Raw genomic sequence first — 17,078 nt, 5'->3', positions numbered from 1 at the left:
TACATATATACACACTGATACTGTGATAATAAATATGTCCATAATACAGGTATTAGTGTGCAGTGCATTTGTTCTATAGTCGAGGGTTGTTCAAGGCTCTTTATTGTCATTCACATCACGTGTGGTACACGAGGTGGAATGAAATTGTGTACTCAAGATCACCCCAAAATATAAGATATAAAAGAAATGGTATATAAGGATCTAAAATATATGTTAATAAAAACGTAAGAAAAACTTTATTTATATAGCACTTCTCAAGATAAAAATCACAAAGTGCTTCGACTAACAAAATAACAAAAGCCAAAAATGTAAAATACTATGGTGTGTTAAATAGCAGCTGAACATGTTCTTGTTTTGATCAAATAATTTCAGATTTATCTAAAGTATTTTTGTAATTCTGACACGGACAGGTGGGCTACAGTTTGAGAAATACGACCAACGACTTTAAAATAAAAGCAATAAAATAAGGTCAAAGTATTCCTTGAAGGAATGTTTATTGCCTGCTGCCTTTCATGGCAGATTTTTAAACCAAGAGAATCTTTTAGTGCTTTGCAGTGACTGACTCTAGTTACAACTATACAACATTAAAAACCTGCGGACACGTTTGAGCTGGAGTCATTTTATTGTGTTGGCTAAAGTCACATAGCTGTTGTGGCCATCTTGAATCAGGCTGATTGAAAGTTATCAGTTGCCCAATGATTACTTTCTGGGACTTTCATTGAAATCCATCCACTGGTTCATAAGATATTTTGCTAACGTGACACACAAACTGACAGACACTTTCAGATGGGGGCCACTGATCATTTTGAGGAGCCACGACAAAATTAAAAGCCATAATAATTTCAGTTGTATTATGCTATTAATACGTATAAGCTATTTAAAATTTACTGCAATGTGGCACTAATATATTTTAACTTTACAGTTGGTATTACTACGCTTGCTGCCTCTTTTTAAAGTCACAGAATTAAAACTAAACTTTTCTTTCAAACTTTATTAATACAGATTATTCCCATTGAGCCTCGGGGACTCAGAGAGACCTGATTTTAACAAACAGTGATGACGACAGTAGACAACAAAGACAATAATAGACAATCATAAAGGATGCATACAAGTTGAGATTGTTTCATTTATTTGTTTTTTATGGTTTTCCATGAGGGAATGCGTAGCACCTTCTATCTTGCATGCCAAAAGTTTTGCACCGTGTTGGTGCTCCGAGTGTGTTGGGGATGACTTTTAGCTGCTACCACATCACATTTCAGCTCAGTGGCTGTAAAAATGGATGGGAGTTGTAGCTGCATTTGCAAATGTTGATTAGCTGTGGTGGCCAACTTACTTCAAGGTGACTCCAAAAGTGAGTCACTCATAGATGTACATTCTACACTGCTGTGTGAGATTCATTAAAATTGGTCCTCTGGTTCAGGCGAGGCGGATTAACACACACTGTCTGGCCAGGGGAGGGAGGGGGGGTGGATTTATAGGAGGTGTGATCCCCCCTCAGCCCCTCATTAGTAGCGCCTGTGCATGGAGGCGGGATAGTATATTTGTAGTTTTTCTTCAGATTAGATTAAAAGTAAAATGATCATAGAGACAGAAGATGGTGATTATGAGGAAAGAAGAGTCTGACACTTTGATGACTTGATGTTTGGAGAAAAAGGAAATGCACAAACTGACAGATGTTAAAAAAAAAAAAAAGATGGAATCGTAAAGAGCAGCTTCACGGAGCAGACAGTGCGTCGTGCGTCACAGCAGCGCGTTTGGTCTCGGATAGTTTGATGCGCCACTCCCTCTCCATGATCCCCCCACAGCTGTTCCTGTAGGTCGCCTCGAGTTTCCACAGATCTGGGCTGTTCGCGGGCGAAAACAGCCCGACTGGGACTGGGAGAACTGGACCGCGTCACTTTTGGAGCAACTTGTTGCGCAGCTGCTGTTTCCGAACCAGTCGCTGTCGTGGACTAAAGACTCGAAGCGATCTGGAAGCTTTTTCTGTGGCTGTGCTTCAACTAGCAACCACGTTTCCGGTGTTGTGGACCCCCCCTCACACCCTCTTCTTGTTTTGGCTTCTCACTCAGACTGCCTAATATGATTAAAGGGACAGATGCGAGTCACGAGCTGGACGCGTCCTTTCCACGGACTGGACTGGAGCCACAGCCTCCTGTGTCTCACTTTGCTCCTGTGGAGCAGAGGCTTGAACGGACTTTCTGACTTTTCAAGTAAGATGAGGACCCCCCCCCCCCCCCCCCCCCCAAAAAAAAATAAAATAAAAATAAGTGAAGTAAAGCTGGTGTAATGATGTAGACTAGGTGAAAACTTCTGCTTGTTTTGTAGAGTTGTAAACACGTGATCTGCTCTGTGAAGCTGCTTCTCCAAGATTTGAAAGAAAATGTTGCAAATGCCTCTGAATGCAACAAATATTAAAGTAATGTCACGTTGGAAGCACTGCAAACGTTTTGGCGCTAACTAAAAGGAGCCCAAAGCCATCAGATTTGTAAGAAGATGGGCAAACTATGGCCCGTGGGCCAAAAGCAGCCCCTGGACCATCTCGATCCGGCCCCTTACATCCTCATTCAAAACAAGCAACGAATGAAAAGACTCCCATTCCATCACCTGCTGCATTTAATGGCAGAGTTTTATACTGAACATCTCGCGTTGAGAAATCATCGTTCGTGTTGCTTAAATGGAACTAATGTGCGTTTTTGACGATGGTGCGATGCCGTGTGTGTGACGCAGTGTCTTCTGTTCCCCAGACTACCTGTCGAAGATCATCACCAGCCACTCCGCTCACGCCTGCGACGGCACGCCTCTGAGGCTCCACTGTCCTCGCCACTCCACCATCTCCATCCAGTCGGCCTTCTACGGGAGCGGCGAGGTCCTGCTCTGTGAAGGGGAGCCTCCGTCCGGGCCCCGCAGTAACCATGGCTGCTCGGCGTTTACTGCTCTGCAGGTGCACTTTTTGTGTAGGAGGAGCTACTACTGTTCACCGGTCCATTTTAGTTTGGCAGTAAATGCATTAAGTGTCTTATGGAGTCATGAAGGCAGATTTTGCCTTTAATTTACCAATGCGTTGTTGTTAGTTGTCTTTGAGTTCCCCTTTGTCAGGCTGCAACACTGTATGCTGGATTTTTAAAATGTCACTGGTTGGTTGTGCAGAAGCTGCTATCTGAGTGTCAAAGCCACAGAGACTGCCGGCTACCTGTCAATCACCTGCTGTTTGGGAAGGACCCTTGCCCTGGCACTGCCAAGTACCTGCATGTGGATTACAAATGTAAACCCAGTGAGTCCATGATTTCTCTAAGGATGAGCATAGAATTGAGGTATGTCCCACCAGCTCATCATCTTTACCGTTTGTTTTCCCCTTCAGCTGAGCACAAACAGCACATGGTATGTGAAGGAGACGTAATGGTCCTGCGCTGTAAGCCCCCCAAAGTCCTGAACATCTACGCGGCTGTCTACGGTCGAAGTCTGGGCCAGACTGACATCTGCCCCTCTCACCTGGCCGGATCACCTCCATTCGGTGAGTTAATGCGAGTTTCATACGAAAAGGGTTTTTAAATTCTCCTTTAGCGTCTGACTCACATTTAAACCCAACAGGAAGTAACACGCTTCACTGTGGTCATTTAAAGTCCAACACACGTTCAATAATTTCCACAAACGTTGTGCAGACCGTCATCGTTCTGATTACACGCATCGGTTGGCCTCTTGCCACGACGACCGTGTGATAGCGAAGCAGGAACACAAAAGCCCCACAGCTGAGTGGAGCGCAGCCAGCATTGATTTGCTTCTTTCCATTTGTACTTTCCTCTGTGATGGTTATCAAAAGACTTATGGCAAAACAGAAATTAGGTTGATTTATGAGGAGTTTTTCACTCACACACACACATTTGAATAATGACAATGAGAATAAAAAATAACTCAAAACAAAACAAGTAAAAACAGCACATTAACAGGTAGAGACAGGTGTGTTTAATGACATCAAGTTGTATTTTCACCTGCGCTTTTCCTGGTGTATGTAATAAAAGTATGGGTTGTGAGACAAGTCTGTGAAAGTGATGTGAAATAAAAAACAAGGTCACTTAATTTACACTTATTTATCTAAATTATAACGAGAAAAAACTACCTTGCATACACTATTTGGCTACAAGGATCAGATGATTGCTAAAAAACAAACTGTTTGGGTTAATTGCAGCAAAACTCCCTCAAATATTGAACTAGAGAAATCACTTTTTCTGCTAAAATGCAGCCCGAGTGCTGATATTTGTTGAAGAATTAATTGTTAACAGAGCTGTTAAAGTTAATATAAGCAGAATTGAAGCTAAGATTAGCAAAAAGCTACAAGCTAAAACCAATTCAACTGTAGTTAAATTTAGTGCAAACATATAACAGCAAAAAGAAGCAAATTAGAAGCTAAAAGCAAAATTCAGAAAACCTGTAGCAAAAAGCTACAATTAGCAAATCAAGAGCTTAAAGCGTGATTTTGCCAAACTATAGCTAAAAGCAAAAAAAACAAAAACAAAAAAAAAACCAGCCAAACTGTAGCTAAAAGATAAAAATATCTAAACATTAGCTAAAAGATAAATGCAATAAAACTGCAGCAACAAAAATTAAAATTAGCACGACGAGCTAAAAAGAATCTGACAAACAGGAAGTGAAGATATCTAAGTGCATTTCTATGGGGAATTATTTTGTAAATCAAGTTAAAAGATACAAAAAAGTTTAAGTTATAAATACTAAATGTCACTACTTAATACTCCCAACCGAGCAAATATTTTGGTAAAAGAAAACATGCAGAATTAGTTTGAGCTAACAGAATGGAGCTGTCATTTCTAACCCGAACCCGGCCCGACCCAGATTTGAGCCGGGCTGGTCTTGGGCTTTGATGCGGTTTAATGAATCATACAGCACAAAGAAAACTAAATAATTCAATTCAAAAATACTTTATTAATCCCATAGGGAAATTAAATAAGAATGCACAATATAAAATTGTGTTAATCTACTTGTAGAGGAGGAGGCAGCAAGTTCACTAAGAGATCGCTGGCGCATTGCGCAATAATGGCGCACGTGGGCTCAGGCTTCTATGATATGGTTTTATGACTCGTACAGCACAAAGAAAACTAAATGCATAATATAAACTTGTGTTAATCTACTTGTTGAGGAGGAGGCAGGTCTGACCGGCTGGTTGAAAGAAGTTAAAAACAGTCGTGTTAAGCTCAGATGGACAACCTGTCACCGGCCGCACGCATTCGCTGACTTGCTGTTTGAAATGGACTTTGTGACCTGTCCAGGGTGTCCCCCGCCTCTCGCACAGGGATGGTAGGACATGGGCACCAGCGACCCCCGCGACCTGAAAAGGAAGAAGCAGGTAAAAATAATGGATGGATTTGCTGATCACCGGCCGCGCACATCTCCGCGCCTGCTGTCATCTGCGGTGAAGGAAGTAGCAGCATCAACAAAAGCTGAAGCGAGCAGCGCATTCAATTAAAACAGCCTTGTTCTATATTTTTCAAAATAATGTTGCTCTAAAAATAGTTTTGTTCATCTGTATGATAGCCTGTCTTTACAGTTGATCTTTTAGACTATTTGTTTTGTATGTTAATATCCATTTGGTGAAACAAGAAACAAGAAATCTTATATCTTCCTTTCTTTGAAATACATTTTTGCAATATCGTGTCAAACTGATTTGCTTACAAAAGCGGTGAAAGCTTAATAAAAACAATGTTATTTGTTTTTGTTTTTGCGAGTTCGGGCCTGTAAAATTAGTTAATTTGATCGGGTCTGGCTCGGAAAAATGGCTACGGGCTGGGTCGGATTTTTTTAGGCCCGAATGAAACTCTTCTACAGAATAGGCTACAAACAGGAAAACGAGGGCGTGAATGCTGACTCAGCATTAGTAGTTTAGATGTTTCAGTGTTTGGAGAAAACGTCTCAACAGCTGTCATTGATTTAGTCTTTGGTGCTCCCTTCAGAGTGTCTGAACCACGAGGCCGTGCACTTGGTGTCCAAGTCCTGCTACAGCAAACAAAAGTGTGCCGTTGCTGTCGGCAACCAGACCTTTAGGGACCCCTGCTTTCCAGGAACCAGGAAGTACCTCACTGTGCTGTATTCCTGTGGTAGGAACCTTTTTTCTCTTTCCTCACTCGCATAATGGAACTACAGACATGTAGCGCAACATGAAAGGGGGATTTTTAAGTAAAAATAAGTTCAACGTGATGTGGCCTTGTTCATTGTGTTAGTTTGATTAGTGAGCATTTGAAGCTTACACTGAGTGTTTACAATGGGCCCTGCTATCAGCTTTTCTGATCTTATCTCATGCGCACACACACTGCATTCTTTTTATATCCTCGTAGACTTTATGGAACAGGCACAGCTACATTGTTCATGTATCGTAATGTGGAGTCAGGAAGTGGAGTGAATTCCTCTTTCCATCATTGTTGGGCCCATTTTCTAGAACGTGCGTGCTAACTTTGCAGCTCACTCGTGGTAAGTTACAGCCGTTTCACATTAATGATGCAAAGATTCCTCCGTTGTCCTTCTTATGATAGTTCCACAGACCTTACTGAAGGAAGCAGACCCAAAGATAATGGACACCGCCTTGATTCCTACTACAGAAAAAGGTAGATTTTTTTTTTAATTACTGCAATTTTAAGCTTTTATCTTTTACTTTTTGCTCTTATCGTGCTTGTAATGTTCCCAAAAGCATCTCCGGCAGATCTGGAAGAGCCTGCTATCAAAAGATCAGACGGGCCAGAAAACTCAGGGGCAGTGGTGAGCAACTCTCTGCTGGCCTACGTCTACATCAGAGGTAAATATTCCCCACATGCTGCAGCTGACAATTCACATCATATGCAGAAAATCAGAAATTTATTCCCTATTCCTACCCCTCAAAAACTCAGAACACCCAGAAATGGCAGCACTGCTGTTCACATCCAGCGTGTGCGTCGGCCTCCTCTTTACCCTTCTGGCTCTGTCTGTCCAAGTGACCTGCCGAGGGAGACATCAGGGACGCACAGCCAAGGCAGTTCACTGCCAGGAGCGGGACAATGTGGAGGAGGAAACGGAAGGTGATGATGACGATGAGGGAACAGAGAGCTCTTTACTCTCGGCTACAGCGAGGAAGGAGGGAAACGGTTGGGATGAAGTGACTTATGTGAGCGAGGAAGCAGAACTGGCGGAGAAGATTGAGCGCAGAGACATGATCATCCAGGAAATTTGGATGAACTCTTATTTAAATGGCACCCCCTGTTGAATACATTACCCTCTGCAGATGCCGCCTTATGATTTTTGACAATGGTTCATGGCAAAGAGACTTTTTCAAATATCATATATCACAGTTTTGCCATTTTTGCAATAGAATGCAATATTATTCTGCAATAGAGTTGACATTGTTTGTGTTGTAAAAAAAAAAACCCACTCATTGTATTCACTCACATTTATCAGCTAAAGCTGAGATTATGTTATGAAAAGGTTCACATCACTGGATATAATTCATAAAGCTGCTCTGTTATCGTTTCTGCCTCTTATAGTATCGTTTCATTATCATCCAGCCTCACAGCAGCTGCATCATTCAATGGAAACAGTAGAGCGCCGTTTTGCTTGTGCAAATCTCAAATTGTGCAGGTTTTGTTAACGATTTTAGTTTTTGACCAGTCCTCAGTACCTTTTAATATAACATATATTTTGGGCTAAAAATACAAGACCACTGATGCTAAAGAGTTCAAAATAGTACTTCTTGAATGCATCCATGTACGCTGCGTGACAGTGTTTAAGACGACACCAGTACTGCTGCATGATAAACGGACATGTTTTTGGCTCAACGTGCTGTCATTCAGTCGTTTCCTCACTGGCAGCTCAGACTGCTCCTTGTACACTGGCCTCTTTCAATCATTCACATGAAGTTCACCCTTATCAAAGCAGAGAAGTAAACAGTTTGTTTCGCTTTGCTGAGACGATTACAATGTGACCACTTCCCACTTCTGAGCAGCAGTGACTTTAGGTAGTTTCTGTGCTACTATTGAGACAGAGAGGAAAAGTGGAGCATCCTTGTTGCTTAACCCAAAGGGGTGTACAATTAGCTTATTTTCCGCCGTACACATCGCTCCGCCCTATGAGTCGCATCAGTCCAAGTAATGTCTAACAAAGTGGAAAAATCCATAAATACGTCGCTTCGCCGTATACGTCGCATCTATTATGCGTCACCGCTGACAACCCGGAAATGTGGGCTGGCGTTGTGCCAAAAATCAATTGGCTGCTAAATGGTAGCGTGTGCACGGGAGGACTTTAAGAATTTAACAAGATTAACACTTAAAAACAATTATTTGCTTGAAATTATAGTAAAGGTGTGTATCGGTCTAACTTTTGCGTAATAAATGCACTTTGACGGTCAAATCGGCTGCATTTCAAAACCCGATTCGCGGAAGCGGCAGGCACACGCAGAGGGACGAGCCTCCACGTTTCTTCAAAATTCAACAAGATAAACACCTAAAAACAAGTACTTGTTTGCTCGACTTTATAGTAAAGGTGTGTCTCAGTTGAACTTTTAATTAAAAAATGTACTTTAACGGTCAAATCAGCTGCATTTCAAAAGGATTTGCTGCCTCGGTGCTCTGGGAGCGCGCAGACAGGGAGGAAATCATAAAAGAGGAACGCTGCTCGTTTCTTCGAAATTTAACAATAAGCACCTAAAACAATTATTTGTTTGCTTGACATTATAGCAGGTGTATCTCAGATGAACTTTTACTTAATAAATGCACTTTAATGGTCAAATCAGCTTCATTTCGCTGGGGCAGTGCAGTGAAATGAAGCAGATTTGATGATAGCTTCAAGCTTACTTTGTATGGCAAGCCAATTGTGTCATTAATAGCCACTTTTACCTATTACATGATACAACGGCGTGCCATTATACTTGAGCGCCATCTAGCGGCTGAAAATGGCAGTGTTCAATATTGTCAGTCTGAATGAAAACGGTCATATCTCAGACAAAAATCGGTTTATAAACGTGGGAAAAAAATCCATAAATAAGTCGCTTCGGCGTATAAGTCACAGGGCATGTAATTTATGCAAAAAAACTGCGACTTATAGGGCGAAAAACACGGTATCTTCTATTTGCAACATTACTTCACTAAATGCATAGGAAACAAATCTTTATTTTTATTTTAACACAAAGGGATTTTAAAGCACAAAATTCCATCAAGATGACATATTTATCAGAAAAGTAGTTTCCTCGGAACCCGTACTGTAATGAGCCTTGATTTGTCCTTCAGATGTTTGCAGAGTCAAGCTATAGGAATATGTCCAAAGACAAACGGTACTCTGGAAGACTTCAAGTAAAAACAGACGTCTGTATTAAGGCATCTTGATCAACTGCATTCGGAGCTGTTAACGTACTTCTCTAGCAGAGGTGCAGAGAATAAATTTGAACGTCATTTCGGCCCCCATTTGATGTTGGTAAGTCCCTGGAACTGTCGTTTGAGGGCCTGTCTGTCAGACCACTCTGAGTCCAGGTAGCTGTCATCATCTGCCTCCTCCAGTTTCTGAAAATGATGTAAGAAGATACGCTGCATATACAGTATAGTTACATGAGATGCATTATTTGGCTTTACCTATCCTCACCTTAAGTTCTTCCTGCCTTCTGTAATGATGCAGCATCATCTGTTTCTGCTGCTCGTCAGTGACCAGAGGCTCTCTCGCTGGTGCCCCCTGTCCTTTCTGAAACGATAAAAAAAAGTAACAAAGATTATTTGGGAAAAAGAAAAAAAACATGCTGCAGGTTGCAAAAACTCTGCAGTCTGATCCAGATGCCGCCTACCTTTACGATTTTGACCACAAGTTTTGTCTTTTCATTTTTGCCAATATAGTCCTGCAGCTTTTTGCCTCTCTGCATCTCTTTACCAGCCCACCACAGCTGGCATTCATCCTCGGACATCACCTGGAGAGACGCCTGAGGTGCAGAGACGGTTCGAGAGGGAAGACGCGGAACGTGCAGAAGGAGAATGATGTAAGGGACTGAAAAGGATCTTATCAAACAGTAACAGGATCCGATGTTTCACCTGTGTCCCCGAGAGCTCTTCCTGGTTGTCAAACTCCATCCTTATAGGGTCATGAGGAGGAAGTCCCATGGGGTACACAATCATCACTGCGCCCCTTAGCTGATCCAGGGCTTCCTTTACCATTTCCGTGGTGACACAAACATTAGCTTGAACTTGTTTCTGCAAAATTAGGAGAACCACAAATGTGACTGTTGTCCTCTCTTTGACAAATGAAACAAATTAATCCATATTTTACCTTGGAGATGAGCGCCTTTGCCTCCTCCACAGTCCTCATCAACACCTCCTTCATTTTATCATTAGGGGCTTATGTAAGGGAGATACTTGGTTTGAATAAAAGTGCCATTTTGGAATATACTTGGGTAAACAAACAAGGACGCTGGACAAATTTATGCAAGGCTTTTAAAAGAATACATTCAGAGCATGAACATGTCAGAGCAGGGCACGTCATTTTGTGTAACAGCTTAAGCACAATATTGATTAAATAATGAAAGGGCAAAGTCTGTCCACATGTGTTAAATAATGCAGTTTCGTGCAAAACGTCACTATATTTAAAAGCACAGCCAGGTCTGTTTGCTTTTATTCCTACTCAGCGTAACGGAAGAAGTAAACTTTTACCATGTCCATTCCTCCTTCCGATGTCGTCCTTTTTAAATACCGACCCGCCACTAGGAATACACCGGTCTTCCCATTCATCCTTCAGTTTCAGTTCCACAACCTGCTCCTCCGTCAGCCCCTGCATGTTGGGTGGAAGTGTGACACCATGATCTGCAAGCTCTGGGATCTCTGAGGATATAACCGCACAAAAGAACAAACACATCTGTGTCGATATTGGACAGAAAATTCATTTCACTTGAGCTCAGAGATATTGCAGGCAAATTATTTAGACTAAGATGAAATAAACAAAAAATATATTAGTAATATTGTTGAAAGTTTACTGTTCTAAGTTAACTACGCTGTTATTATGTGTGTTTCCACATATGTAGAAAGTGGAGTGTGTAAACGAGGAGGACAGGTAAGTTTTCACCTGAACAGATTCGGTCCACTTTGAGCCTCCCGTTGTAAATGGCTGTAATTTGTTGGGTCACCGCCTCCAGAGGAGCGTCTGTCGTGGCGTTGAACAGAAACTGGCTCTCATCTCCGCGCTTCACGTGCAGCTGCACCATGCTCTCCACAAACTAACCTCCTGAAAGAAAAGCTCGGTTATTTGTTCCTAAATGAACCTAGAACGAAAGTCCGGACGACAGGCCAGTGTTTGAGTAACCATGGCAACAGAGGAGTAGCGCGCGTCCAATAACACTTGTTAGCTTAGCTGATGTTTTTAGCATCGAGCTACTGCACAGCGTTTTCAACCTCTTTACAGTGAAAAAAGATTAACACTTACCTATGCAGCTAAACCTAGTAGGTTCTTTCGTTATTAAAGCTAGATGCTTATCCCGTTTCTCGCTAACGTTACATCTACAGGACGTGAGGTTCAGCTTCTTCTTCTACAACTTTTTAACGAACGCCCCCTTATTGCCTCATCACATATACTGCCCTCTAACGGCAGAAAACGACATTACAACATCAGGTGATTTTTTCTTTTCTTTTCTTTTCACAAGGTATTTTAGCTGTGATAGTGATTTACTATAGCTGTATTTTAAGGTGTTTTAAAGGGGAATTTGTGACGCAATTAGGCACAAATATATGAAGAAAAAAAAAACGGAACCAAGAACAGAACCTTCAGCTACAGCCGTAAAAAGGTCCCAGTCATCTTCCAAAGACCTACAATGCATGCATGGCTGATTTTAAATCTATACTGGTCATTTTGTATCTATGATTTTTATTATCTATTTATTTAAACATTACTGTATAATATTGTATTAAATAACATTTGTGTTGTAGTTACCACACACACAAAAACACAGATTGGCCACTATGGGATAAAATACAAACATTAAAATTGATAAAAATGTGCTAAAAATATCGAACAATAAATGTATTGGTACGAATAAAACAAGAAGAGAATTTGCACCATCCATGACATGAAGGCTGTCAGGCTTTCATTATCTGCAGCGTTCCCTCAGTACGGACTGAACTTGGCATAAAGGCCTTTTCTGGAACACCTTGCAACAAGGTCTGAAGCTGTCCACCTTGATTTATTTAAGGTATTTTAAACATTTGATAAGATCATTAGAAAATGGTTCAGTATTTTACCTTGATTTGACTTATTTTATTGCTTTTGTATATGGTCTGTACGCCGCATGTTGTCTAAAACAGGTCTCTCTTGAAAATGAGTCCTCGTGACTCAATGAGACTATAAATAAAGGTTAAATTAAATTTAAAACAAATAATGACTTCAAGTCTGGGTATGCTGCCAATCTGTTAGACAAGTCTGTGTCTGTTTAAAGCTATATGCTGAGGGGCACAGACGATTGATCTGTTTGTGTGGTTAAAGAAAATTAAAGAATAGCCTGAAATAGATCATCAAAGGAAGGAAACACTTATGAAACACTCAATGACAAATTAAATATTAATTCAACTGAAAATAAGCATTGTATCCCTCACATGTTTAGTCTGCCTTCAGGCTCAGGGCTCTATTGAAAGAGATTTGTGATCTCAGTGGGATTTGCCTGGAGAAATAAAAGTTAATAATAAACGAAAATGTTAGTTTATGATAAAATCTTTACATTAGTACGTTTTCAGTTTACTTCTAATCTGATCTTATTAGTAATCAGAAACTCTTTACCAAAGACTTTAATAATTTGCTACTACAAAATATATATATATATAGTTGCCAAGACAATAAAAAAGGGGTATATTGTTTAAAACTAATTAATTCTTGCACAATCAAGTTCCATCCTACAATAAAAAAAACAAACGCACGCTCGTGTCAACGTACGTTTATTTAGCATACATCCAACACAGACTGCTTCATACATAAATGTGCCGTTTGCACAATAATCTGATTTATAGAACATTAGATATTAACATGAATTACAGCTGTGTGTGTTCACTTTATTACACACAGAATGACTCACAACACGGACTTCTATTAACTATGGATTATAGCCATACACAGGGACATCTATGTCGCAAAAGGAATAACTTGCCTTCTAAAAAAAATTATAACGATAAACTTGAATCGTAAACCGTGACCTGACAAAGTGGTGACTAGTAACCTCATACAGCATCTACTGCACGCACTAACACACCGAATGCAGTTCAGAGATGATGTAAGCAAATGCAGCCTGATGCACTTGCTCACACAAACGGCTGCTGCCATCGTTGCATGCAACACTGCTTACTTTTTGCTTTGTTTACAAATGTGTAAAGAGCAGAGAAGTAATGGTCTTATAAATCTGATTTTTTTTTCATGATTCAGCAAAATGCTTACCAGACACATTTGCTCAATATATAATTTTTAGGGCAGGGAGAAAAACAGCTGGTGTGTGTCATGTTGCGAGAGGATAGTACCGTCATTGAGCCTTTATGCACCTATTGCTCGTCACTGTTAATGAGTAAAGCAGGTAATGCAAGACAAAAGTGTTGACACGCATTCAAAAAGTGACTCAAATCTCTGGGAAGTGCAGCAAAAAAAACTCAACTGGAATAAACCACTTGAACTGGAAAGGTTCTGATCTTGCACACGACAGTTCAGTGTACGTGCTCAGTAATGACGGGGAGTAATCAGTTAGCTTGGCTGCAGAGACGTTATCCTTGTTTTCACATACAGCTGCAGCCACGAATGACTGCAAGGAAATGTGCTGCTTTTATTTAAAACGAAAAGACTTCCTTTGAGGAAAACTCTGCCCGTCCACTCTAAAATCTTTACACGCTCGCACGCATCCAAACCAACACAACAATGGACGACCTCAAACACAGCACATCACGTCTCACCACAGTAGTAATAATAGTAGATTAAGAGTTACAACAGGTGAGCACGGCTTCTCCTTTACATAAAATTAAACAAAAAAAAAAGTGCCATTATGTTAATAACTGCTTGCTGATCCAAATGGCATCACTGCTGTACTTCAAGTACATGTACACACAACGGTAACACTCTTTGAGCTTACAATAGCACTGTTTGGTGCCATAGAGAAACCAAAGAGACGTTCACTACAGAGGAGGAGAAGAGATAAAAAGCCCTCTTGTTTAGTCTGCAGTCTTGCTGCAGCAAGTACTTTCCATATTGAAATGATACACATCTCCATAACTGGTTGGTATGGTTTAAATTTAGCTCTATAAAAAAATATTCAGCCAAGTGTATCAGCTTAATGCTGACTGAATGACAAGAGATCGTAACGTATTACTGTTAAACGGAGGTGGTAATACAGTTTCAGTCGTGCGGCCGCCTGATTGCCTCATGTTGCAGTCTCTCTCTCTCACAACATAAAGGCAAAACTCAGTGCAAATTAAACTACATTCATAAAACAGCAAGACACGTTTTTAAAATTAGCATGTCTTTAAAAAAACAACAAGAAAAACACATCAGATAAATCATATTGCTGCAAAAGCAGCAAATATAGGACCAAATCGTTTCTGCATTTTATGCTATGATGGGATAAACCCAAGAGCGTTCCCACTAAGATGACCAGAGCAGTCAGAATGATGGATATGAACCACTGAGACGAACTGAAGCAACTGTGGAGTCACGCAGGTTTACTTCACCATGACACGCACAGTTAGGTCTTGATATTGCACATGTAGTTCAACATATTGTTTACGTATAGAACGCTACACTGTGGACACAGGCACATGTTTGCGGCTGTAAATAAACATTAAAATAGAAATAAATGCTGTTATCAGGGAAGAAGGAAAACCTCTCTGTTTAAAACACTCTGGATTTGGATATACTTTTTAGATAATCCTTTGTACATACACACAAACGTATACACATTTATCATAGATCTATACATATATGAATATACCCCGTAAAGATGAAGGTTATTATCTTTCCGTCGACTCCCGGGGGAAGAAGCCATTATTACCGGGTCTCTCCGGGAGCTTTGGGGTACTGGTTGCAGTTCTAGTGGGAACGGTAGGGAGCAGGAATACCTCAGGCGCAGAAGATAACCAGTCTGGCTCCGAGTCAAATACAGAGCGGGACGGCTGAGTCTGAGTTTGGGACACGAGGGGAGTGGAAAGGAAATTGGGTTTTTCTTGCGTTTTGATTTGGGGTTTGAAATTCAAATCGTCATCAAATGTGACCCACGGTCTCGTTCGGTTGCCTCCCGAGGGAGGTGGATGGCTACGTGGTGCAAGTGCAGGAGGAAGTGAAGAAAGGGGAGCCAGGGGCAAAGTGGGGGCAGGGGATGGCTCAGAAGCAAGAGGAAGCAAATAATTCTGACTTGCTGTGGGTCTGAACAGAGACGTGGACGGATCAAGCTGAGAGGGGGGAGCAGCTGGTGCGGGGGTGGGAATGAGTGGCTGAGTTAGAGCAGGCAGGCTCTCACGTTGGAGGCTGAAGTCTGGGGTGAGCGGGCGCCTCTGTTCATGCTGCCGCTGTGCCAGGGGGCCTGTGAACGGGTTGGTGCTGTTGGGTCGGGCGGGGAGCGGGTCGGAGATGAAGGGGTTGGGGGAGGCGTGCAGCGTCTCCTGAGAACGACTGCGAGAGGGGGCTGGAGGAGGCGGGAGCAGCACGGACGGGGTGGAAAACGAGGGAAAAGAAGGTGGATCCAGGAACTGGAGGTCGGATACAGCGGATAACTGGTGGGAGGAGGAAGAGGGGAGAGTGGCGGAGGAAAAGGAAGATGGAGGAACGGAGGGTGGAGAACGCAGGAAGGAGCCTCTGTTCAGTGACTGGATGGTACGTTGGGAGGAGGAGGAGGAGAGAAAGTCAGGTGTAAGCGTGTCAAAGGGGTCAGGCTTCAGTTGTGCTTCTTTAAGGAATCCATTCAGTCCGTTCGTCTAAAGAGAGGGAAACAAAGAAAACACCTTTCAAACTAAAACAACTATAGTTAGAAAATACAAACCATGTGCTATAAAATCACTGAAGCGCTAACGTCATGTTATGTTTGGAGACAAAAAAACGTAAAGATACCCTTTGGAGATAGTGAACAAAAGTTTGCTTGAAATTTGACATTTAAATTTGTTTTAGATAATTGACAAACTGACAAATTGTTCTTTGAAGCTTTTAATGTGTTACATTTTGTCTAACTTTTTAAACATTCCTTTCATTGTTCTTCACAGGGTACCTTTAATGTAGTGGACTTAAAATTAACGGCACTTGCATCAAAATCAACATAGAATCACTAAATGTAACACAAATTAATGGACTTGGGTTAAATTAAAATGTTAAAACAGTTTAAGCACGTATGAGTGAGAACATATGACGGGCTGAATGAGAGGAAATGGCAACAACAAGCTCTTAATATTAAGTACCTTTCACCCTGATGGCTTCTCCAGCTTGTGAGAAAGAGAAATACATCAGAGACAAAAGCAGGAAGAATGACAGACAACTAAGTTAATCTAATGCGGGTCAAAGAAGAAGAAAAAAGATTTCTGTTTTTATCACTACTAGAAAACAGGGACATCTGTCTATATTAGAAGTGCAGTGTCTCATTCGGTGAGCAGAACATGAAAGTAAATCCATATCATAGAGTTTAATATCCTTCTACTAGTAAATGGGTTAGTGTTCTTTGTTCAGATGCTGAAATTCCAATGATTTAATGACAGAAAATGGACACCAACCTGTGCAGCTGGGGCTGTTTCAGACTTGGCAGCTTCAGGCGGCAGAGCATGAGAGGAGCGGGAACGAGGTGGAGGTTTAGGAGAGGCCAGACTGGGCTGAGGCCCAGCAGGGGTGGTGGTGGTGGAAGGGGATCCAGCAGGTGGAGTTGCTGCTGTAGGAGCAGCGGCTTGCTGCGGCTGCAGAGGAGCTGGAAGTGTGGGCTGCATTGGTGGAGGGAGTTGAGACTGTGTGGAAAGGGGACCCGGCTGAGGCTTCATGGGCGACTGAACCTGGGGTTTCACTGTAGGAGGGGGTCCTGAGGGGGGAGGACCTGAGTAAAGAAAAAGAACCAAAGAAGAGGCTGATACCTTCATGTTCCCTTCAGTCAC

The 17,078-nt window shown here is 41.7% G+C and overlaps 4 protein-coding genes across 5 annotated transcripts in view; 2 read left to right on the top strand and 2 right to left on the bottom strand.

The window, feature by feature from the left end:
• The window catches only part of smad9 (SMAD family member 9), a 937,424-nt gene that overhangs the window by 126,923 nt on the left and 793,423 nt on the right, over window positions 1–17,078 (top strand). The window lies entirely within an intron of this gene.
• eva1c (eva-1 homolog C (C. elegans)) lies at window positions 1,883–7,260 on the top strand. The gene is made up of 8 exons (XM_037687982.1): window positions 1,883–2,210; window positions 2,745–2,941; window positions 3,148–3,271; window positions 3,359–3,511; window positions 5,961–6,104; window positions 6,537–6,608; window positions 6,692–6,796; window positions 6,888–7,260. The coding sequence occupies exons 1-8, from the start codon at window positions 2,096–2,098 to the stop codon at window positions 7,238–7,240; spliced, it is 1,263 nt and encodes a 420-aa protein (XP_037543910.1). The 5' UTR covers window positions 1,883–2,095; the 3' UTR covers window positions 7,241–7,260.
• cfap298 (cilia and flagella associated protein 298) lies at window positions 9,350–11,522 on the bottom strand. The gene is made up of 8 exons (XM_037687984.1): window positions 11,422–11,522; window positions 11,065–11,223; window positions 10,656–10,823; window positions 10,276–10,343; window positions 10,041–10,199; window positions 9,800–9,931; window positions 9,604–9,699; window positions 9,350–9,524 (listed from the first exon to the last, which is right to left on the bottom strand). The coding sequence occupies exons 2-8, from the start codon at window positions 11,201–11,203 to the stop codon at window positions 9,414–9,416; spliced, it is 873 nt and encodes a 290-aa protein (XP_037543912.1). The 5' UTR covers window positions 11,204–11,223; window positions 11,422–11,522; the 3' UTR covers window positions 9,350–9,413.
• Window positions 14,778–17,078, bottom strand: part of synj1 (synaptojanin 1) — a 28,529-nt gene continuing 26,228 nt past the window's right edge. The window contains exons 29-30 of the mRNA XM_037687980.1: window positions 16,710–17,020; window positions 14,778–15,926 (exon numbers count right to left, since the gene is read on the bottom strand). Coding sequence (XP_037543908.1) covers window positions 14,967–15,926; window positions 16,710–17,020 — 1,271 coding nt within the window. The 3' untranslated portion in view covers window positions 14,778–14,966. The remainder of the gene's footprint in view (window positions 15,927–16,709; window positions 17,021–17,078) is intronic.

Source organism: Nematolebias whitei, chromosome 14 (assembly GCF_014905685.2).
Source record: "Nematolebias whitei isolate Nwh7 chromosome 14, NemWhi1, whole genome shotgun sequence".
Lineage (NCBI taxonomy): Eukaryota > Metazoa > Chordata > Actinopteri > Cyprinodontiformes > Rivulidae > Nematolebias > Nematolebias whitei.
This window is presented reverse-complemented; position numbering and strand designations above follow the sequence as displayed.

Excerpts from the sequence above, each read along its gene's own strand:
- eva1c (XM_037687982.1), top strand. The coding sequence starts at position 2,096 with ATGCGAGTCACGAGCTGGACGCGTCCTTTCCACGGACTGGACTGGAGC. Across the intron at positions 2,211-2,744 it reads CGGACTTTCTGACTTTTCAA|ACTACCTGTCGAAGATCATC; the intron begins GTAAGATGAGGA and ends TCTGTTCCCCAG. Across the intron at positions 6,105-6,536 it reads CACTGTGCTGTATTCCTGTG|TTCCACAGACCTTACTGAAG; the intron begins GTAGGAACCTTT and ends TTCTTATGATAG.
- cfap298 (XM_037687984.1), bottom strand. The coding sequence starts at position 11,203 with ATGGTGCAGCTGCACGTGAAGCGCGGAGATGAGAGCCAGTTTCTGTTC. Across the intron at positions 10,344-10,655 it reads CGGAAGGAGGAATGGACATG|CCCCTAATGATAAAATGAAG; the intron begins GTAAAAGTTTAC and ends CCCTTACATAAG. Across the intron at positions 9,700-9,799 it reads TTGTGGTCAAAATCGTAAAG|AAAGGACAGGGGGCACCAGC; the intron begins GTAGGCGGCATC and ends TTATCGTTTCAG.